The 24,186-nt window shown below is 44.0% G+C and overlaps 1 protein-coding gene across 3 annotated transcripts in view; it reads right to left on the minus strand.

Annotated features, from left to right (window-relative positions):
- LEKR1 (leucine, glutamate and lysine rich 1) overlaps nucleotides 1-24,186 on the minus strand; it is a 319,504-nt gene that overhangs the window by 66,938 nt on the left and 228,380 nt on the right. Inside the window, exon 13 of one of the 3 annotated variants that reach the window (XM_068280846.1) lies at nucleotides 16,044-22,864. The exons of the other annotated variants lie outside the window; for them this stretch is intronic. Coding sequence (XP_068136947.1) covers nucleotides 22,469-22,864 — 396 coding nt within the window. The 3' untranslated portion in view covers nucleotides 16,044-22,468. Of the gene's footprint in view, nucleotides 1-16,043; nucleotides 22,865-24,186 lie in introns of those variants that run through there. 3 annotated transcript variants of the gene reach the window in all.

Below are 24,186 nucleotides of genomic sequence, written 5' to 3' on the forward strand. Positions count from 1 at the left end.
TGAGGTTCACAGAAAGGAAACTGTCAGTGCCATGGTCCTGACATCAAACTGTGGAAGGGGTTTCACCACAATATAAGCCATATAGAGCCCCCTGATGATCTGTTTGTGAAAAGATTTCTCATGAGAAAGGGGGTATCAGCTACTAATTGGGATAAAGTTTAATTCTTGGTCACTTGGTTATACTCTTTAACATTGTTGGTTTAAAGGGAATGTGAAGTGAGAGGCATATGGAGGCAGCCATATTTTACACAATACCAGTTGCCTGGCAGTCCTGATTATCATTCTGGCATCATTAGTATCAGAATCCCACAACTGAAACAAGCATGCGAAAACATCACATCTGTATGCTTGTTTAGTGTCTATGGCTGAAAGTATTAGAGGGAAAGGGTAAGCATGACGGCAAGGTAATGTGCATGGTTTATAATTAAATAAATGTGTCAGTCTCCATAACCCTTACCCTATACCAGGGGTCTCAAACTCGCGGCCCGCGGGCCATTTGCGGCCCTCGATACAATATTTTGTGGCCCTCGCCGGCAAAAGCTTCCTTATAGTTCGCTTCAGTGCTCCCAAGTAATCCGCCGCATCCCCGCCGCTAAACGAGGGCTGCAGAGCCCCCAAATTGCCCAGGGGGCAATCTGTCCGGCATTTCTTGGAAGGGGCGGAGCTTTCAGCTTCAGCTCTGCCCCTCCTGATGTCAATTGCCGCACGGATTGCCGCCTCTCCCCGCCCCTCTCTGTGAAGAAAGAGTGAGAGGGGCGGGCAGAGGCGGCGATGCGCCGCGATTGTGAAATTCCTTATCCGGCCCAGCCTCATCCTGACTTTGCCTCCTGCGGCCCCCAGGTAAATTGAGTTTGAGACCCCTGCCCTATACAAAGACCAATGATCTCCCTATACTAGCCCTCCATATATTAACCCCCCTGGCGCAGCCGCGGGAGGGTTTTATTCGCCATTTTTTTTTTTAGCATGTAGCTAGCCTAGCGCTAGCTACATGCTTCCCCCCTCCCCGCGGCGTCCGCCCGTCCCCTCTGATCGCTGCCAGCGCCGCTTGCCCATAAGAAAATCCCGTTATGAACGGGATTTCCTTGAGGGCTTCCCCCATCGCCATGGTTAACCTCCTTAGCGGTAACCCCAAGCTGAGCTCGGGGTAAGCTGCCGCGGAGGGTATCTCAGCCCCTGGTGGGGCAATTCCTGTTCTGTAAATTGCTGTACTCGCAGCCAGCACTTTGCTAGCTGCGCGTCCAGCTCGATCGACGATCGTCCGCACGCAGAGGCGGAAGAGGGCCCCCCCCCCCCTCGCCAGAGCCCTGCGCAGCCCGGACCAATCAGTCCCGGGCAGCGCAAAGGGCTGGATCGGATGGGTCTGACGTCAGGACGTCGGCTGACGTCCATGACGTCATTCCGATCGTAGCCATGGCGACAGGAGAAGCCAAACAGGAGATCGCGTTCTATGCGCAATCTCCTGTTTACTTTTGTTGCCGGCGGCGATCGGACTAGAGCGACACATGCGCCCTCTATTGGTGTTTTATGTAGCTACCACTCAGGTAGCTACATGAAACAAACAAAAATTCAAATAAAGTGCAATGCAGCCTCCTTGGCGGAACAATTTAACCGCCAAGGAGGTTAACCTCCATAGCCCTATCACTTCAGATTCCCTTTAATGTGGCTTTTACTTTATGCTTTAGGTAATTGTCTGAATTGAAGACAGATCATCTCCCATGGCCCTTGTTTTTTTTCTTTTTTCTTTGCAGACTGCATTAAGTTTTCCTCCACAATTTCACAGTATTTTTCTGTATTAACTTTAATTTCTGTCCTAGCAAGTCTTTTAGCAAATCTCCATAGCATGATACTGGCACCACCATTGTGGATGAAGTATTTATCATGATGTGCAGTATTTGGTTTACATCAAACTTGCTATTGAGTCTGAAGGTGAAAAATTCATTTTGTCCAATCAGGTCATACTATCGAACTGCTAACTGGATTCAGTGCAGGGCCAGTTTAGGCATAGGCAAACCAGGCAGATGCCTGTAGTGACAACTGTAGGAAGGAACACCACAGAGCACTGTACTGAACACTGTACTTTGAGGAATTCTTATAACAAACTGCTAGTTCCATTAAGAAAGGGATGGATGAGAATTTAACACCTAATTAGGCATTGCTGTGTCTCTTATTGCAACTCCAATTGGATAATTTGTGTATCCTTTACAAACTTATTTTGAAAAACTATGTTATTTCTAAGAATCCTATTAATTTCTCATTGGTGCCTACAAAACTAATTGATGTAAGTGTAAGGTATGATCTATCTGTTCTCTAGACTGGGATAGGGAGACAAAAGGTGCCTTGCCTGGGGCGCCAAAATGGCCAGAAACATCCTTGGTTCAGTGTTATCCCATGTGCTTCTAGCAAACTGGAGGTGAGATATCATGTGAAGTGTAAATAACAACGGCTTTCTTTTTCCTCTTTTTCCTAAAACTGTGACTAGTGAAACACCCAAGCAGCGGGAGTTAAATAGATAGTCAGATCCCAGATACTGAGGCTTCAAACATGTTAGAGTCTTCATAGGCTTTTTGGTGGCCTTTTTCTTTAGGACTCCTTTTGTACAGCCAGTGGTTTTTAGCCAATGGGCTGTTCTTGCTGGATTTACTAATGTGCTATACACTTTCTATTACTTAATGATTGATTTAATTCTACTCTGAAGAACATTCCGTGACATGGGACTTTCCTTGTAGCTGTTCTCTGACTTCAGGATTTTAATCACCTTTTGTGGAGATAACTTAGACCTTACTGAAGAATCAGCAGGCAGGCTACTGATGTTTTTTAAAACTGGGATACAGAGCAGCCTCCATATTAATCTCACTACTGGTTCACTAGATACCTGCAATTGACATATGTTATGGGTGTTTTTTTTCCAAGTGGTAGCATCAGACATAAACTAACTGTATAGAACTCCAAACTTTCCCTTTTTTGGAGGGAACACCCTGTCTGTCTTTGTTATATTGAGGTTATGAGGTAATGGTGGTTGCAGTTGTTATGGGGTAATGATGCCTTCACATTTTATATGGAGGCAATGATGACTGAACTCAACTGAACTTATTGAGGTGCTAATTGTTGCTGCAGTTGAATGGGGAAATTATACCTGCAAATGTTGTATGGGAGCAGTGATGACTGCACTTTTTATGAGGGGATTCTGATGCCAGCTCTTTTTTATGGGGGTAATGATGGAGTAATGATACCTGCTCTTTGTTATGGTAATAATTCCTGGTCTTGTTATGAGGAAATATTGATGCCTCATAATGTTATATGGGATAATAATGCCTATTCTTGTTATATGGGGGTAATGATGCCTGCATTTGTTATATTGTGGTAAAGATGGTTGTACTTTTTATATTGAGGTGATAATGGTTGTACTTGATATGTTGGGTAATGATACCTGCTTGTCATATTGGGGTAATGATGGTTGTACTTGTTATATGGTAGTAATGATGCCTGGTCATGTTACATTGGGGTATAATAATGGGTGTACCTATTATGAGGGGGTAATGATGCCTGCTCTTGTTATATTGGGGTATTGCTGGTTGTACTTGGGTGGGGGTAATGATGCCTGGTCATGTTAGAGGGGGATAATAATGGCTGCACTTATTATAAGAGGGTAATGATGTAATGTCTTATTATGGTAATGTTTTATTATTTTGGCGTAATAATGGCTGCACTTATTATGAGGGGGTGATGATGTCTGCTCTAGTTATATTGGCGTTATTATGGTTGTGCTTGTTATATGGTGGTAATGATGCCTGATTATCATATTGGGGTAGTGGTGGTTGTATTTGGCATGTGGGAGTAATGATGGCTGCGTTTATTGTAAGGGAGCAATGATAATGATCACATCTGTACTTGTTATTAGGGGTAATAATGCCTGCTCTAATTACAAGAGGATAATGAAAGATTGTTTGTCATGAGGCACATCGATCGCTGAATTGGCTACATTGGTTACTAATTAATAATGTGGCAATACGCTATAGAAGAGGTAAAGCATATAGACGTGTGCAGCAGTGTACTGTCGCGTGCACATTTTTACATATTAGCAATAATCCTGTATGCGAAGGTGTGGTGGTTGGCAGGTGACATTCAGATAAAGGTTTTTCTCGATGATTCAGTTCTTATTATGGAGGTCAATAAAAGTGCGACACCTGGCCCCACTGTCAATCTGGTGATGTTTTATTGCAGGTAACGTGTTCAGCACAAAAGCTCGTCTGTACTTTTGACCTCGATTGTTCCCAGGTATGTGTTAGCGGCTTTTTGTGTGTCAGCCCCTGGAATGAGAAGCTAGCTGGATGTTTGTGTTCTATCTCTAGCACATTCTACCTCTCAGGATAAGAGCTTCAGGTGTGTCTGTATTTCTTTACCTCTGACATAGCTGTCACATTGCTGACATGGACTTTATAAAAGCACAGGGAGTATTTTATAATGTACAAAGAAACTACAAAGACAAATCAATATTATCCAGAAAACCCAGGCTGCTTGTGGTGGAGCATTAGCATCAGGTAAGGGCAGGCAGCTGTGGCGGGAAATAACAGGGTCTAATTATATACATGTGCTGTGTCACTGGCCATTAATCACTGAGATATCAAAGGTAATGCAGAATACACGAAGTTCATAGCAGTGAAAAGAGCTTATGCCTACACTAGAAAATTATTACTGATGCAGATTATGGTGTAATACTAAGTTAAAGATTGCCCTGCAAGCTTATGGTGATGAATCAGAATTCCTAGGAGTGTGTAAGGGGCAAAAAAATGACCAAAAAGCCCTCTTCCTAAAATGTTATGCAAAACAGAAATTTGCCTTCTTAAAACAGAAATATTTGCAATTATTTAGTTTAGCGTGAGCGTATGATGATGTCTCCCATAATGTTTCACTGAATATCCAAAACAGCCCGTCGTTGTCCTTGAAAGCTAAACACACCTCCAGAACTGTTGGAATACAAAAATGTGTCAGCTTGTTAAAATCATAGCGCCACAATAATCCAACATGCATACAGACTGGTTGGTTCTCTCAAATTCAATTACCTCTGTTTCTCACTGAAGTGTGTTTAGCTCACTTCCATGACTTTCTCACCCTCTCTCTCAGGTATATTCTCGTTCCCCCTTACCCACTGCCTCTCCTCCACACTGTAGGGATGGCCCAGCCTAGGAGAACTCATGGAGAAGCATGTGATCAGTCTGATCAGCTGATAGATTTGTAAGCCTCTGATTTGCTGTGATGACTTCCTGGTTTAACACATGATCATGAACAGCAAATCAGAGCCTTACAAATCAGCTGATCAAACTGATCACATGCTTCTCCATGAGTTCTCCTAGGCTGGGCCTTCCCTACGTACAATGTGTCTGTGTATTATCTCAGTATGGCCCTGAAAAATAGAAAATTGCAATCCTGGTCAGGTATCTCTCACCTGTTTCTGTGTTGCCTCCCATTTCCTCTGTCCTGCGTCTGTCTCTGTCTTCCCCACTTTCCTCTCTTTATCTTTCCCCCACTCTCTTCTATGTCTTTCTTCGGTCTCTGTCTCACAACCTCTCTCTCCCACCCTCCTCCCTTTTACAAAATTCAACATTGTCTCAGTCTACTATTATATATTTATACAAGCCCTACTGCATAGAGCCAAATTAATCCATGCCATGCACTGATGAGGATCAAACAATCCGAAACAGTCTGTATGCATGTTGGATTATCATGGCTCTGTACAAATTAACAAGCTGACACATCATTGCATTCCAGTGGTTCTGGAGGTGTGTTTAGCTTCTAAGGGTAACAATGGTTAATTTGCATATATTCAGCAGTGATGCTCTGGGAGACATCTGAAGCTCACTCCAACCTGAATTATCGCAAATTCTTTCTGTTTTAAGAAAGCAAACTTTTGTATTTATACAGCACTGACATCCTCTGCAGCACATTACAGAGCACATAGTCATGTCACTGGCTGTCCTCAGAGGAGCTCACAATCGAATCCCTACCATAGTCATAGTCTAATGTCCTACCGCATTATTATATTGTGCGTGGCTGAGAGTGACCCTTCAGAAATACCCCCCTTGAAAATTCTGGGTTTGCCGCTGCATGGCATGGATTAATGTGGCTCTGTGCTGTAATACTGCTATAACATTGCATCTTAACCTCACAGAAACATGACAAATCTGAAAGGTGAATAAAAGTATTGCTGACAGATGTGTGCCTCTCCAGGCAGCTGCTTCTTTTCCTCTCATTTGTTTGACATGAGTTTGTCCATGTATTGGGGCCAGTGACACCACTATAGTATGATATCACATGCACAGAGTGATGTCATACACACAGTGATGTCACTGACCTCTGAGCTCAGGTGTCGATCTCTAGTCCTTGATGGCCATATTCATGCCAGTGCTTAGGATGGACTGAGAAATGGAGAAATGTGCTCTACTTGGTGAACCACACCTTTACTGATTCAGTCCCACCAATTCACTTGAGATGTGCCAAAAATGTCTGAGGACCTCGGCCCTTGGGTATCTGAGTTCAACATCACTGACATAGAGGATCACATGACCAAGCTGAAGGGGCCTTTGCTTCATTTTTTCATAAGAGAAAAGATTGTTTCACACCACTGACTAATGTTGCCTGAACTCTTTGTTTGTAATTGTCAAAAGAGCTAGTTAGATACTAGATGACGCTTAGCTGAGGCAGCCACATAGAACTGTCTCAGCTGAGAGCTGAGCATGTCTACAGGTGTCCCCCAAGGCCTCATAGAGGTCTGGCACTGTGACATTCTTCAGCTATAGAAACCCCCTAGCCCAGGGGTGTCCAAACATTTTGGATCAAGGACCTCACAGTTTTTGAGATAGCTAGGGGGCCGAATTAGCAACATTAAACACATTTTTCTGATTTCCCTGAAGTACAATATGTGTATTATAGTTCGTCAAATAAAACATTTCCACAGGAAATAAACCATATACCCTGTGTGCTGTTAGCATGTCCCCTTCAGTTTTCAGTGGCAGCTTCTAATGAGTGATTACTGCTGCCAACATAGTGGCTGCTGCATACTGTATGAGTAGCTGCTGCTACAAGCATAGTGGTGGCTGCTAAATAGTGGCTGCTGCTGGCATAAGTGGCTACCCATCATTCATCAAGTCCAGATTCATGTCTCTCTTCTTCATCCCCCTCTGCTGTTCCTCCTCCTTCATCGGGCCATTTTCAAGGGTGCCATAATAATCACTATAGGACTACAAAATTGGCTGACATATTTTCCGGAGTATACACTCCGGCAGCCATTTCTTTGTAGTCCTATAGTTATCCCGTTGGGACTACAGGGGAGTGGAGGGAAAGCGTGGTGTCACATGCAATTAAAATGTCACAAGAGCTTTGAGGGCCACTGGAAAAGCCTTGATGGGTGTCCATAAAAACAGGCGAATTCCTCAGCTGTAGCTCTGAGATGCATCTGTACACCGTTCATACAACACAGTGTCGCCCGAAAGATTGAAGTCGATCCTAACTGGTGGCACTCAGTGTGTATGTAGACTGAGGGCTTGCTCACACTAAGAGCGATTTTGCTCTTTTTGTAAGTGCTGGTGATTTTAAAAATTGCCTTAAAAGCGCTAGTGCAATGGTCGCTTATGTGAGTGTTTTCACATAAGTGATCCCCTTGTATTAAATAGCAAACGCGGCTCCTGCAACATTTTCAGAGCGTTTGTGTTCAATAGAAAGTAGAGGGAAAGCGCAAAGTGCTTGAAAAAGTGCTTTGAATTGCGATTTCCGGAGCGCTTTAATGAATAAATACATTGGGCTTGATTCACTAACCAGAGCTAACTCAGTTAGCATGTGTTAAGGATTTGCACTTGCAAACTAGGGTGCTAAGTAGTTTGCACGGACAAAGCTGTTGCTGTTTGCGTGCCATTTTAGCACGCGTACGGCGTTATGCGCTACACTCCGTTCGTGTGATAAGTCGTGACTTCGAATGCAATCACGCAAACATTCTCTTATGCCTTTAACTAAACTCAATTGATTTACTTGCAGGGCTGGATTTAGGCCAAGGCCCCGTAGGGCATGGTCTAGGGCACCACAAGAGCAAGGGCACCAAAGCAGCAGGCTAAACTTATGCATCATTTGCAAGCTTGCAAATGCTGCCATGCAGGGAGATCAGGCGAGTGCCAGACCGCGGTACTCTGCTGCTAGCCGCCTGTGCAGCAGCCACTTTGCTCTCTGTGCATGTTTGCATTGTGGCCAGAGGCTATGGACTTGGGCAGCATTGGAGACCAACAGGAAGAGGAAGCTTCTGCATTGGAGACGAGTGGAGAAATGAGTGACACTGATGGCTGCTCCGGTGTGAAGGTGAGCTGGCTTCCTATACTGAAGGAGGGGGAGTGGAAAAAGGAGGGCTTATGGGAGTCATCTGGCTACCTATACTGGAGGGAAGGGGGAGGAGTCATCTGGCTACCTATACTGGGGGAGGTCATCAGGCTACCTATACTAGTGGGAAGGGGGGGGGGTGTCATCTCGTTACCTATACTGAAGGGGGGTGGCTGGTGACAGTGGCCTTGGGCGGTAAAGAGTACAAATCTGTTCCTGTTTACTTGCATGCCATTTATCATTTAATAATAAGTACGAGCACCCCTGACCCCACTCAGAGGGCCTCCCAGGGTATGCAAACAACTTGCAGACAGTCTGTGCTTTATTGCAGCCTGATTCTTCCTTTCTTTACTTTAGTTGTCACACTTGCTAGGCTGAGACACACTAAGCACGAAAAGTATTTATCAACCTTATTGTCATAGAGTGAAATGTAACAGAATGATAAAGTACCTTCTGCATGGCTTGCATTACAGGAAGCATACAATGGTGTTCTAACAGACACTGAGGTAAGTGTGACTCTTGTGTGCACTGACATCATGCCCTTTACAATCTGTGCAAAACTAGTGTTCAAGGCACTGCCAGCAACTGTAAGTTTTAGTAAGGAATGGGAAGATAAGGAAACATCTGCATTTCAACACCATTTACTATTTAATAGAATTCTCAAGAATGCAGAGAACTCCTGTTACCAATAAAAGTGTGTTGAATAACTTTAGCTTCAGCATATTAGTTCATACACACTTCAACAGAAAATGCAGAAATTTCTGAGGTAGGACATCTGAAATAGAATTTCCTGATCAGACTTACTAGAATTTGCCACCGAGGATTCCGCACTGGTCCAGATAAACACACTGAGGGGTAATGTTCTCCAATACTATGAAGCCAATTGTATTCATTTTATTAAAATATTTTTTAAAGTGAGTCTGGGTCCTATAGAGCCTTCCCATTCTCCTCATGGTGTCTTCGTTCCCCCGCAGGCTCTTCCGTTTGAATCTCCTGCTGTGGGAGACTTCTGAAGTTTTCAGAAGCACTCAGGCTCCCAAAGCCAGGCGGCTCTGTACTGCGCATGCGCAAGTGTGTGAGAGGGCACTCATGTGTACGCAGTATGGAGCAGCCAATCTGCGGAAGCCTGAGTGCTTCCAAAGACTCCCAAATCCAGCCCAATGTGGAAGATAGCAGTCTACGACCCATGGGTTGTAGACTGCTAATGGGGGAGCCTGCTGGGGAACGCAGACATGTGAGGAGAAGTGGAAGGCTTTATAGGATCCAGAGCCTGCCCTCTCCTTAGGTAAGTATCTGCGGGTTTTTTGTTTTTGGCTTCAGACTCCCTGTAAGGTGGCTGTCTTTTATTCTTCTACTTTTAACCATTTATGGTAAACAGGTAAGAGGTCTCAGATGACCCTTTGCATATTCACCTTCTAGGTGTGGGGTATAGGCAGAGTGGCAGTGGAGTGATCGGCTGCATGCTGACTCAGTCAATAATGCCAGCGTTGGATGATGCGGAAAGATATGTGCTGCGGTCACATCACCTAGTCCAACCTGATAGCTGGCACAGGGGAGATTTCCTGGCAACTCTGCTGAAGACTGTCAAAAAGTGGCAGGCAGCAGGTAACCTGTTTTTGTTAACAGGTGCCCATGAACAACAACAGGGATTTTCTCTGGGCACACTGCCTGATTATATTGGACAATTTAGACTTAGAGCACACTTGTTCTCACGATTGTGGGGGCAATTTTTGCATCACTCTATGATGACATTTTTCTTTCCACATGCGATTTTTGGGTTTGTTTTCAATTTTTCATTTTTTAGCAAAATATATTGCAATCGAAAATGCACGCAATGCGTGGAAATAAAGCAGAAGGTTGTCTGATCTTTTACATTAGAAAAAACATGCAAACAGAATGGGCATAAAGGGAAAAAATCAGATTCCCAAGGCTTTACTAGCCAGTATAGCGGTGTGCTTTATGAAGTACATGTAAAATTAAAAAAAAACATGATTCCAACAAGTGTGCTTTCTACCTTAGGGGTCACTCTGCCTTGTTATGCTAGGAGATTCATGGAACGAGTCTGCCTGATTAGGTCTGTGTATTTAAAGGGACTGTGCCTATTTATGATTGGGCATTTAAGGGAGCACTCTACCTAATTATGTTTGGGGATTTTAAGGCCAACCCACTTTTAGATCTTATACATTCTTCTGGGATAAACAACACAATTTCTCAATGCACATAAAGATACATCGGAATCTCTGCTTCATGCTATGCACTAATGCACAGCACTCTGTTTATAAAGGAATTACCCTTATTTCATGTTCTGTGCTTTGCGTCATTCACACTATGCTGTTTTTATTTACAGTGTAAAAACCTGTCATTTGGCTGTTCTGTGCACTTTTACCTGACTCCCAGCAACATGTGAAAATACATTTTTCATTCAACTCTAGCCGACCTTCTCCGGCTTGTCATTCTTACAATAACAAGAATGAATTCTATCTGTGCATACGTATTTTAGAAGAGTTTTGTCTAATCATGCTGAAGAGGTTCAGTCAGATCTGCACTGTAGTATGTGAAGTATGTTAATTTGGGGTATTCTGTTGGTCGGGTCACATTATTGAGAAGCAGCTTTACTAGATAATCAGGAAGTGACATTTAGTTGCTAACTTATTTACACCACAAGTCTGACATTAGTTAGATACAGAATGTAGAATATTTCTCAGACATATAGAATCCCACTTCTGTGAGCAATGTTTATTATACAGCGATCAGTCAGAGCATTAAACCTGCCTGCCTAATATTGCAGATCCCCTTTTGTTGTCAAAATAGCTCTGTCCCACTGAGACATGGACCCCAAAAGATTCTCTAAAGGTGTCCTGGTGTCTGGTAACAAGACATTACCAGCAAGTGAACTTGTTTTCCCAACATATGCCACAGATACATCTTATGGCCCATACTCACGGGCTACAATTGTCGCTAGTCGCTAGCACACGGGAGCGTGTGTGCGACAGACCGGCGACAGCTCGTCGCCGGGTCCCTCCGCATACACACTGCGGAAGAGGGATTAGTGGTGCGACGGAAGCTGTCGCGTACGTTCCTCCCCCACCCCGCCGGAAGCTCCGTGTGATGCCTATAGGTTGCTGTCGCTAGTCCGCATACACACGCGGACTAGCGACAGTTGCGGCGAAGTTGCGGCGGCAACTGTCGGGCAGGCGATTGACCTCACCAGTTGCCTGGTGACAGCAGCGACGAGCGACGGTTCGGGGTGCGCGTGCCATACTCACGGGCGATCTGTCGCTGCAACACACGCGTGCCACGTGGTTGCGGCGACAATTGTAGCCCGTGAGTATGGGCCATTAAGACTGCAGTCTGAGGAATTTGGATGCCAAAGAAAATGTGATTCGTTATACGATACCAGGCCATCTTCTTTCACTGCTCCATGGTCAAGGTTTATAGGAGCTATCAGTCGAAACAGAACAAATAGTTGCCAGGAAATTTGGGCGCACCATAGGCCATTATGTAGATTACGGCTATAGCGGTGCTCAGAAGGTAATTTGGGCGGCAGAGAAAGATGGAGCTCAAATTACTTTCAAAGCAGCATAATACGGCCGCCAGCAATAGCTGGCAGCCTAGTTATGTTTTTCCCCAGTGTTCACGACAGCCTGGAGGGGGAATAGTAATTAACACCACCGGGACTTTTGCAAGAGCAGGGTGAGCCATTTTTCAGCTTCAACCTGCACCCAAATTTCCAAGTGTTGTTTTTACATGTTTGCCTATCAGTGGTGGACAGGATCCAATACTCTGATTGGTCTGCAGTTATAAATACAAAGTTTCGTTTGTGAGCTACTTTGAAAATTAGGAATTGAAAATGATCTACCAAGTAGAAACTACCTACAGATGCAAGCCGCTACTGCAGCACATGCACCCCAGCAGTCCATCAGTGATTGCCTCAAGCTGCCAGTCAGTTAGATGCATATCATAGAGTCCCTCCCCAGTAAGTGAAATATAACCGTGCTTGACCAAGTAGAGTCACAATATCATGCTAACAATATCAGGCTCAGTGTCTGGCAAAATTGTAGTCAGCAGTAGTACATAATGCTTGTAAATGTATGGCAACTCACCTTACAACATCATAATCCTTTACACTGCTGTGCAAAATGTCAGATCAGCGCATATTGCACTAAGCTCATCCAAGTCAAAGAGACAAAGTAGGATACATACATCAATCAGGCGGGTAGTGTTTGATTAAAAGCCTATATTAATGTGTAATTCATAAACTATGGTTACCATTAATGTAGAAAATTATCCAATAACCTCAACCCCTAATGCTCGCTGTCTGGGGGTAACTCTGAGCTTTAATTTAAACCACACATTACTGCATTAACAGCCTCCTGCTACATCCATCTCAAAAACATCTCCAGAATTTGTCCTCTCCTTACACAAGAGGCTACTAAAATGCTTGCACATGCTCTAATACTTTCCCTTCTTGATTACTGCAACACCCTACTCTGTGGCCTACCAAGAAACAGACTGGCACCTCTCTAGTCACTACTGAACTCTGCTGCTCGTCTTATCTACCTCTCCTCCAGCTCCTCTAATGCCTTCTCTCTTTTCCAATCCCTCCATTGGCTGCCAAACACCCAAAGGATCCAGTTCAAAGTGCTAACACTATCATACAAAGTACATAGGCTATCCCTCCAAACATTTCCTTATTAATCTCCAGATATCATCCCTCCCAGAACCTTCGCTCCTCCTAACAGACCCTCTTGTTATCCAGATTGATCAGCTGCTCTCACTCTCGCATCTAGGACTTCTTACGAGTGTCACCTCTTCTTTGAATCTCTGTCCCACAGCCCGTCCATCTTGCTACAAGCCTGGAAATTTTCAAACGTACTCTCAAGACACACTTGTTCAAACAAGCTTATAATTTGCTATAGCTAGAATTTAAAGCTCACTGCCTTATCCGCTAACCCCTTCATTTTCTGGCTCAGCATCTCCACTGCACTTCCCTCTAGATGGTAAGCTTGCAAGTGCAGGGACCCCGTGTCTCCTGTTGCTGTGCATTTTATCCCGGGCAGAGTCGGAGGTGTGCGCTGACGTCACACAAGGAAGCGGGGAAGACGGCTTGGTAACGTGCTGCTCTATGTATACGCGGCTGGAGCATGTATGTTTGCCTGTTATCCTGCGCACAGTGTTCTATTACATTTGGAATCTGCTTTTACATACGGAGGTGGTTCCTTGGCTGACTGAGCATATTGTAATATGCAAATATACAAGACGCGCTTCTGGTGAGTGTACCCACAAAGGGGGAGTGAAGCCTGTTTTCCTCATCTGGTGGTGGCACTACCCTTTGGAGTGCGGCACGGGGTGCTGACTGTAAATTGCTTCAGGCAATACTGGGCACTATGTGCTTGTTTTAAATATTTTACAGGGCTAAGGAAGCGCAGTGATTCTGTGGTGAATTGTATGTATCGGTACTAGAATCACTATTTGTCCTGATTGTATAGTATGTTGAACTGCTCATGTATCTATGCTTCCCGTGATTGTATGTTTTTGTACACTGTATATTGCTATGAGAGATGTTGGCACTATAAAGGTAAAATAAAATGTGTGATCTACCCAGAAGTTCAGTGCGATCTACCGGTAGGTCATAATCCATACAATGGGCATCCCTGCACTATGTGTTATGGCACTTTTCTCTTACAAATTTTTTTTTTAATAATCTGTGCTACAGTAGCTCTTATGGGGGATTAGACCACACAGACAGGCTAGCCTTTGCTCTGTGCACCTATCAATGAGCCGATGGTGCCTATGACCCTGTTGCCAGATCACCAGTTGCCCTTCCTAAGGTTCTAAAACTGCATATTGGTGACACCCTACAAGACCTGCCATTTTGGATATGTTTTGATCCAGTCATTTAGTCATCACCCTTGTCAATATTGCTGGGATCCTTACACTTGTCCATGTTTCATGCTTCTCCAAATCACTTTCATAAAACTGTTTTCTTGCAGCTTATATATCCTGTCCCTTGACAGGTGCCATTGTAGTGAGATAATCAGCGTTATTCTCTACACCTGTCAGTGGTTTTATTGCTGTGGTTCATTGGTGTTCTGCAAATGTCAGTTACTAGATCAGCCACATAGATACTCACACAGACTATAAATCAATAAAATGCTACAAGGAAAATGGTAAGGAGGAAATGCAGCAAACAACAGCAACCAATCAGCATTGTCTTTATGACATTCAGGGAAATACGTGGTGCATTTTGATTGGCTGTAAGCGCACTAAGAGCGATGCTTGTATTTACTGAATAAGCCTGTTAGAATAGTGTTATCACACACAGAGGGGACCTACATGATGGATGTCCTACCTTTTTCTGTGTTTTGTAACCAGAACTGCATGATCTTATGCTATGAACTGACCCTATCACTATACATCTGGATCTACATAATATTATTATAATTGAATACAAAAAAACGTTTTAGTAATATATCCAATGTAAAACTACAATTTATTTGGAAAGACTATTAAATCAGGTTTTTCACAGGGTAGAGCATAACATACATGGCCATAAGGTGACCTGTGAGACGTGTGCATTGTGCTTAGCTGGCGATAACTTCATTCATGTGTGTGTTGCAATAAAAACGTGGAAATGTATAACAAGCCCAGCTGCCTCCTTAGCAATGCCGAGGGTAAGCTAGAACCACAATGTAAACTAGGGCTCAGTGTCAGCTAGTAGCTTCACATCAAGTCAGCATAGTGTCAGTTTCCTTTTAGATGTCAGGTTAAATACAGAACAGCATTCAGGATGCAGAACCCAAGGGGAAGAGAGCAGCTGTGTGCATTGATTGGTGTGTGTATGGCAACCTCCACACACATCACTAACCTGCATGACGGCATAGCTCCCTAATGTCACTCTGTCAGAGGCACTGTTCCTGTTTGGGAACCAAAGTCTCTTCTCTCTTTTCTCATTAACTGGTTTGTGTATAAGACACGACACAGAACATTCATATTGCGCTTTTCTCCTGGTGGACTCAAGCACTTTAGGGCTGCAACCACAGGTGACCAGGATCATTAGGAGCCTTGCCCAAACACTCCCTATGCAGAGTCCTGATGAGTGTACGGTAAATGAGAGGTTACTCACCTGGGTCTTGGCATTTCACTGATGAGATCTCCCTTCAGTTGGGGGCACCACTAGCTACTTAAAGGGGCACTATGTCGAAAAATTGTCTATGTTTGCACATATTTTAAATTTTACATATAGGAAGTACGTTTTTTCCAGAGTAAAATGAGCCATAAATTACTTTTCTCCTATGTTGCTGTCACTTACAGTAGGTAGTAGAAATCTAACAGAAACGACAGGTTATGGACTAGTCCATCTCTTTATAGGGGATTCTCAGCAAGGCTTTTATTCTTTATAAAGATATTCCCTAAAAAGGATTTAAACAATGATGTTGGCCAGCTTCCCTGCTCACTACACCGCTTTTTGGCAGTTGGACAGAGCAACTGTCATTCACTAAATGCTTTTGAAAATAAATAAATCCCTGAGACTCCCCCCATGAAGAGATCGACTAGTCCAAAACCTGTTGCTTCTATCAGATTTCTACTACCTACTGTAAGTGACAGCAACATAGGAGAAAAGTAATTTATTGCTCATTTTACTCTGGAAAAAACATACTTCTTATTTGTTTATGTTTGCACATATTTTACATTATACAATTTTTCACCATAGTGCCCCTTTAATAATGAGGGCACTTCTGGCTACCTAATACTAAGGGGCACCTCTATCTGCCTATGACGTACAGGGGAAATAAGGGAGAAGTGACAGCTAAACCGGCCAGAACACTTGTGGTGCAGTGTAGTGGCGGTTTGCAGGTTCATGGAGGGCGAAGTCTAGGGTGCCAGCCCAGGACATCTCTGCCCATAAGCTTCTGTGATGTATCCGGGCCTGGTCTACGGACTAGCTCACGGTGCTCAGTTGAGTTGCAGCATGATTCTGCATGTCAACTCACTGCACATACAATTCCGTGGACTTGTTCACAGTACTATGTTGTAACTGATCGCATTATTCTAACTCGCTGCATGCAGGCTTTGTATTAAAGTCTATGTCCAGTCTCCATCGCAGTTCACATTTCAAACATTTGCATTTTGCAACTGACCACTGTGAATGCAACCTTACTTTCCCATTCAACAGATCCCAGCCAAGCCGCTGCCCATCAGCTGTTGCATGTGATGGTTTCAGTCACGAGGTAAATGCCAGGTTGGAGAAACTGAATAGTTGCTGATCTCAACTGCCTTTGTGTAAGCTCTCACTAGGTGAGGTGATAGGAGGAGGCGGCAGACTGGTGGTTAATCAGCCAAAGAACTGCTTGTTATGCACATGGTTCAATCATTCGAGTTGGTCCCAGGGCCGGTTCTAGTCTTTTTGCTGCCTGAAGCAAAACACCTTCATGTGTGTGTGCAAAGCCGGACCAGAGAGGAGAGACGCTATGGGCTGTGCATTGCAGGCATTGGCACGATGCTTACCTCCCTCTGCTTCCTCCAAGACAGCATCTCCTTCCTGCTGACCGGCAGCATCCTAGCTCTGATCTTTAGGATGCCGGGTATGTGCTGCACCGGCGCCTCATCACTCACCCGCAGATTATCGATGGGATCACCAGCCACACGTGAAGTCCTGCTTCCTCTCTGCCTACAGCGGTGCATCATGTGACCCGGCAGCACTTAACAGGTCACATGGGACACATCAGCCTAATGAACAACTTTTTTTTCCAGTTCTTGTGGGGTAACAAGATGAATATGGTACGGATGAATATTGCTTACCTTCCATGTAAAGAAGGAGGTTTGCCCATAATTTGTCCAGAATTGTTCCTCAATCTTTTTTGGATAAAAATGTATATATTTTAATGAGTTCTAAGATAAAACCCTGGGCTCCTTTTTTTGGAGTCAGATTAAGACTTTCATATCACTGTGTTCTGTTGGAGACTCCATTGAGTGCATCATAGGTCGGTATAAACAAGATGTAACTTGTTATGGGATACACGCTATAGCTAAAATTATTAAGTGGGGCATTTTGTATGACAAATTTAAGTCTTTAACCCCGAAAAGATTTGTATAAAAATATCCTAAAACATAAGTTTACTGTCCAACTGCAGCTAAGAAATGACCCCATGTTGGATGTGAGGAAAGCAGTGAAGGTGGTAAATGATTTCAGGATTCCCCAACATATGAGAGACTTGAGGTGCGTACACACATGCGACTATAGTCGTTTGAAACGATCGTTCCCCGATCATTTCAAACGACGATCGTTTGAAAAAAAGCAGCCAATGACCATGAAGTCTAACGACGGACGAGCTAGATCGTTCAAAACGAACGATCTAGCTTGGCGGATTTTTCCCAACGACGATCGTTTGCAAAAGTAGTACATCGTTGTAAACGATCGTTCGTACTAGGCTTGACATGCGCATTTCACTATTTCTCCATGGAACTTTTCATTTTTATGCGCAGGCGCAATAGGTGCTATTACGTGGTGTAACGTTCATTCTAACGATGTGATCGTTACACACCTTTTACAACTAACTTTACTTAGGTCGTTCTTTCGTCAATTAAAAGTTCGTTCGTCGTTGGCAACGAACGATCGTTGTCGCATGTGTGTACGTAGCATTGGCCTGGATGGCATTTCATGGTAAACTGTATGTCAAGGAAAATATTAGAGTAAGGGCTATGTCAGATACATTTGTGACAGAGAAGAATGTGGCCAGGTCACAGAGTCCATGGAACATCTAGTCCTAGAATGTCAATATACTAAACAGATATGAGAGACTGTGTCACGTGATCTACAACTACCATACTTAGTTCATCAAACTTATGAACAGATAGTGTGTGGAGAATTTCCACCATCAATACAAAAATTCAAGAGAAATTAATTTGGTTTATTTGCACCACCTGTGGTGTGCAAGATCCTGTCTGTCTATTGATAAGGAGGTGATAACGGTCCAGAGTATAAGGATAGATATTCACAGCAATTTAAACAGAGTATATCAGAAGGATAAAGACATTAGTTATAGAAGCGTGCTATGGAGAAATATCAATGTATTGAGTTTTGTCTGAATATCTTTCTTTGTGTTGGTTGTAAATATTTTGCATACATTGTAAATATTATGGTTGCAAGTTTTTAATAAAAAGATTTGGAGCACAGCTGTAGCCATGGATACAGGACGCAGACGTTTGGATGGAAATCCCATGGCTGGAACGCTGAGACCAGGTGAGTGAAGCAGCGCCGCGCATCTAGGGCGGGGGAGATGCGGATTGCAAGAAGGGGGACATTTGCCTCCCTTTAACTGTTGCCACCCTGAAGCACATGATTCACGAGGCTTCATGGATGGCCCTGATTGGTCCTTATACTCACTAGCGACTCCATCACAGTGATTTGGGTGAAGGTGTCACTCTGTCATAGCCGGGCTGTGTTCACCAGGCATCACTGAGATCCTATGGGGAAGTGTGACTCTCTCATCTGGTATTGGATGGTTACAACTGTTGTAAGTGAACAGGAATTTTGTTGGTAGTATTTCACTGCTGGAATCCCATAATGACAGCGTGTGACTCAGTGTGCTTCCAACCACACATGGATTAAATACTATCCATTTTCAGCGGAGAAATCATTACAATCATCCCCACCTATACTTACTGCATGGAAAATCAAAATTCAATAAGTTTTAAACCCCCACCCGCAGTCTGTAAGTGCAGCTGATTTGCCAAATCTATAATTCATCAGAGAAAAAAAAGCAATAATGGGATTTTAATTGCAGTGTAGATTAAACCTATAACACTAATAAATCATATTAACATTATCTGCTACATGTAATATAAAAACAATAAATTAGAGCAAGCAAATAACATTCCCCTATAAATCTGCACTATACAAATATTCAGTACACAGGCCTATTCTCCCAGCACTTGCTAAACTGGTCAAAGGTAATCACCGCTATTGTGTCTGTTGAAGTTGTATGTACAGCTTACTGCCAGAAGATGGCAGCTCCTTCCACCATCCACTGACTGTCTGCAGAACTGGCTCACTCTGATCTACTGCAAGCCTATCATACTGCAGCACTATAGAACAACTGTGTGTGTCTGTACAACACATGACATCTGAGAGTTATAAATGTGTACTGGAAACATGCGGGCAGCATTCAGAGGGAGGGAGCGTATATAAAAAGCTGTTAAAATATAGTCTGAACAGCAGTGACATAGCTACAAGAGACGCAGCACCTGCAGAGCTGGGACAAGGTCTTCCAGCACCCAAGGCTGAGACAAGTGCGCCCCTCCATCCCTCCCACCCCAGTCATCACACACTGATTGTTAGTAGACTAAGAGGTTCCCCAGGGCCCCCACCACCTTAATCTCTAGTTTTCAGGCTTGTAGTCACTGCCATGTATCTCTTTTTCTTATTTCTCTCTGCTTCAAACACAATAGAGGAATGATAGCTGAGTGAGTTGTGCTCCCCTCCTACACTGCGCCCTGAGGCTGGAGCCTCTCTCGCCTCTGCCTCAGCCTGGCCCTGAGCACCTGCAGCTGAAGGGTCTGTTTTTCTCTCCAGTACAGGTCCTCCAATCAGCACTCCCCGGCAGTTATTGTTCCTTTCCCCATTACAAAATAGGGCAGTAATGGGGTAATGCATTGTCTCCTCCAGCAATGGGTTTACATTACAGAATCATTGTCTCCAGTGGAGCAGCTGTTCACACCCACCGCTGCTCCTGACTCTCCTTTCACGTCAGGTGACTTCATACAGCAGAGAAGACCAGGATGGAGATGAGAGAAGCAGCTAAAGGGAAGAGGATTCACATGCAATGCCCACTGCTGCACTACTCTGCAATCTCTGTGTGTTGGGGGGGGGGGAGGATTATGATGGCTCCACTGTTATGGGGGAGGAAGGCTGCCATGGACACAGCACAGGTATGGGGAAGAATGGTGACATTAAGGCAGCACAGTTATTGGAGAGCAGAGAGACATGTAGGCCACCTGGTTATTATGAAGCAAACTGCACACAGTTATTGGGGAATAAGGTGACATGTGTGCCGCAAAGTTACTGTGGGACGCATAGTGACTTGCAGGGTGACATGGATGATACACCGTTATAGGGAGGGGAGCGACATGGAGGATACTTATAGGAGTGGGGCGTGGTGTTACGGAGGCTGCACTTGCACAGGTGGTATGGGGAACACAAGGGCCCCCTTTGATTTTTTGCTGGGAGCTTTTTGATCTGTAGATACACCTCCGTCTATGAAATTCACAGAGGATCAGAACGTACAACTAACATGGTGCTGTAAATAAAACTGTAGATGAAAACGGATAAATGTTTAAACGGCTCTGTGTCATTGTTTGGGAGATTTACAGATGTGGTTGGCATAGAAAGAGATGGAATCTCTCAGCAACACAGCGGAGAGAAGGGAAGAAAGAAGACTTAGGCCCCTTTTACATTGGAGTAAAAATGGTCAGTTTAGCAGACAGTGATGGAACAGACCCAAACAGAGGTGAACAGATCCTATGTTAATCAATAGGATTTGTTCATATTGCTCCGTTCGGACGCATCCGTTCCACTGAGCAGACCACGAGTTTGGGTCTGCAGCGATTTGTCCATCGCATTGACTGCGCACTAACGGAATGGAGGGTAACAGATGGAAAACTGATGCCTTTTAAAAACTCATCCATTCCACGGATCAGTTTTACATCTGTGCAAGTGTGAAGTGGGCCTTATGCACACTATGAACGTCCTATGCCTGCATTCTGCTGCTGTATTCTAAGTATTGGTCACATAATTGCCACTTAGCTTGAAGCAGAATAATGGATTGTTTACTAATTGCAGGTGATGTATAATAGGTAAATGTATTATGCATGTATTACACTTGCTGACAATGACTGACTCCCATCATTGCCAGTTAGCTGGAGAAGGGAAAGGCAGCTGTATGTTCTCTGCGCAGTTTCCAGTTTCTGTTCTTAGTAAAAGGTGTAGGCACTGGCTTACTGATCTCTCAGAGCACATAACTGGCATTTACATAAAGCAGGAGTCTGAATCTAGTTCAAGTTTCTGCTTTAGAAGAGCATGATTCAATGGCCTGTAAATTAATTTAGCACAATGACAAAGTGAGATATAAGTCCTAGCTATTTATAACAAGAGATCAGATTTGACTTACAGGGGCAGTGACATGGAACTGTAGGCAACACTGCCCCCCCCCCTACTTTTACTAGCAATAACTTAACAGATAATAATAAATAACATACAAAACTCCAGGCTAGCGTTTTAAGGCTGATACAACATTGTATTTTGCCCATCAACACCTGGCAAAAATCTGTACTTGGCCAAGCCGACCAATCAGATAACCAATACCTAGCTGAACTTGTACCCAGGGCTTCAGCCAATCACCAAAGCTCCTACCACAGAGAGGGAAATATGATTCTACCTCAGGCAGGATTTCCACAGACCCATGTAGGATCTGCTTTAATATTACGGCCCTTTGTTATTCTCTCTGTGTCTGTGTGGTGCTCGGTGGGAAATGGACATATATGAAAATGCCCATTGTACAACATCAGCAATGTATGCTGAGCAGTGGATATAGTCATTAGCACAATCAATCTTCACAAATTGTGGCAAACCGAAGTGTAGTTTTGGCACATTCCCATAATGAAAACACACATCTCCAGTACTTTCTGTTTCAGGCCCGGATTTACATCACAAGAGCCTATAGGCACAGAACCTACAAACCCTCCACCAAACTGCACCGCGAGTGTGCTGGCTGTCCCAGATGTGACTTCTCCCTTACTTCCCCTGTCTGTCAAAGGTAGCTACAGGTGTACAGTACATAAGCATTAGGTAGTCTGGGGCACCCTAAGTATTAAGTTGCCCCCCGACTAAAGGGAGAGCTTGTTAGTGGAATGCTGACACCTGGGTGAGTAACCTCTCATTTACGCTCTGCTTAGGACTTTGCGAAGGGAAGGAGGGACAAAGGCACTCTGGGAGGGGAGTGAGCCACCTTTTCATTATCAGGCGCCTGTAGGCACATGCCTACAGTGCCTTATGGCACATCCGGCCCTCTTCTGTTCTGAGGGTTAATACTTTCATTGGTCATTACATTTCTTACAGTTGGCTAGGATTTCTTCTAAGGACCGCAGTGATTTTTTGCCGTGATTGTGTTAGAGAAGGTGGTCTCTCTTTTGGTGGCTGTGGTGACTGGAGTATAGGTAATGTACTCCCAGTACTTTCCCGGGACCTGTTCACAGATGAGATGAAGGATCCAGACAAACTAACGAGTGTGGTTCCATTATTTGCCAATAAGCTGCCCGGATGCTTCTGAGGAGAGCCGCTCATGTGAGGCGCAACTGATTTTGCTGTAGTAAATGACCTTGGTGATCCGGGGAAGTTTCCATGAACTCTTTTCAGTTCATGCAGTTGTTCCCTGGCCTGGGTCAAGGCCTCGGTGAGCTCATAGCGTTCCTCACACTCCATGCGCACTGTTTCCTTAAGGAATGCATTCTGAAAAAAGAAAAGTATGCATTTACTCTCGGCATACACATACTGTAGGCTATGTATAAGGTACTTTATAATATGCTGCAGGGAATGGCAATGGTCATAGCTGTAACCATTGCCAGAATAACTTCTAATATCTCTACTCACTCAGCAATCAATTATTATTAGAATTAGTTAACACTGTATATTTTAATCAGTTGTGAGGGACTAGCTTCAACTGGCAGGCTTGGCAGAAGGTGAAATAGGCTCAGATATAGTATCAAGCTGAAACACTGTGCTTTTATTCCACAGCAAAGTGGCACAAACTGTGCAAGTAAGTGTAGAGCCAAGGTAAACCTTACTTGATGTGCAGCATAGTAAGAATTAGCACTTTCCATCAAAAGTTCAAAATAAATGTAGTAGCTTTCCTCGGCACAATCCTTTCCCAAGACAACAGTTTCCTTTGGACAAAGTTTCTGACACACACCAACCAGGAAGTGTTCACATCTTTTACCTGTCAGCAGTGGAGATGAGAGGTGAATGTAATACCTGGAGTGCAATTTTACCCAGGAAGGACAACCAGAAGCTCCCACCCACTCTGTTAATGGTCAGCTTCAGACTTAAAATAAGACTTAGCTAAAACCTGACATAACCAAGCCACATGACCTTTGGAGCTGCTACCGCTCATAAAAATCGGATCCTGAGTGCAACATACCTCCAGTCTACTGTGCTACAATCCTAGACAAAGTGAATTAACTTTTTTGAACTCACTGTGTCACACAATATTGCCAGGAAGATTTTGAACCACTTCTGGATCACTGCAGTGAAAGCTATGCCCTGTTTATGCCCTCTTAAGCCTGCCAGGGCATGTTTCCCTCACTTTCTGATCCAGCAATGCTGATGCAGTCACTGCCTGTGGATCTGGGGGAGGTGGAACCCAGAAGAGACATTGCACAGCACTGGAAAGCATTGAAGGAGCGTGCAGGGGAGAGAGGACACCGTCCGCTGCACTGCTGCAATCCCTGTGACACCACTGTAATATATGTGCATTTCACATGTGTTAGGGCCCGTTTCCACTTGTGCGTTACGATTCCAGTGCAGAAAACGCATGTGCGATTTCGCATGCGGATGCGTTTTTCTATGCGATTTCGCATGCGTTTTGTGGCCAAGCTTCTTTAAATATGTCAATGCTGGTGTGCTTTTTACATACAATAATACAATACAATAACATTTCTATAGCGCTTTTCTCCCATAGGACTCAAAGCGCTTAGGCTCTCTCAGATTCAGTAATTAGTAGGATGAAGTATTCACACAACAAAAGTTATATTTCTGCAAATGCCAAACTGAAC

This window comes from Hyperolius riggenbachi, chromosome 4, assembly GCF_040937935.1.
Source record: "Hyperolius riggenbachi isolate aHypRig1 chromosome 4, aHypRig1.pri, whole genome shotgun sequence".
NCBI classification, from domain to species: Eukaryota; Metazoa; Chordata; class Amphibia; order Anura; family Hyperoliidae; genus Hyperolius; species Hyperolius riggenbachi.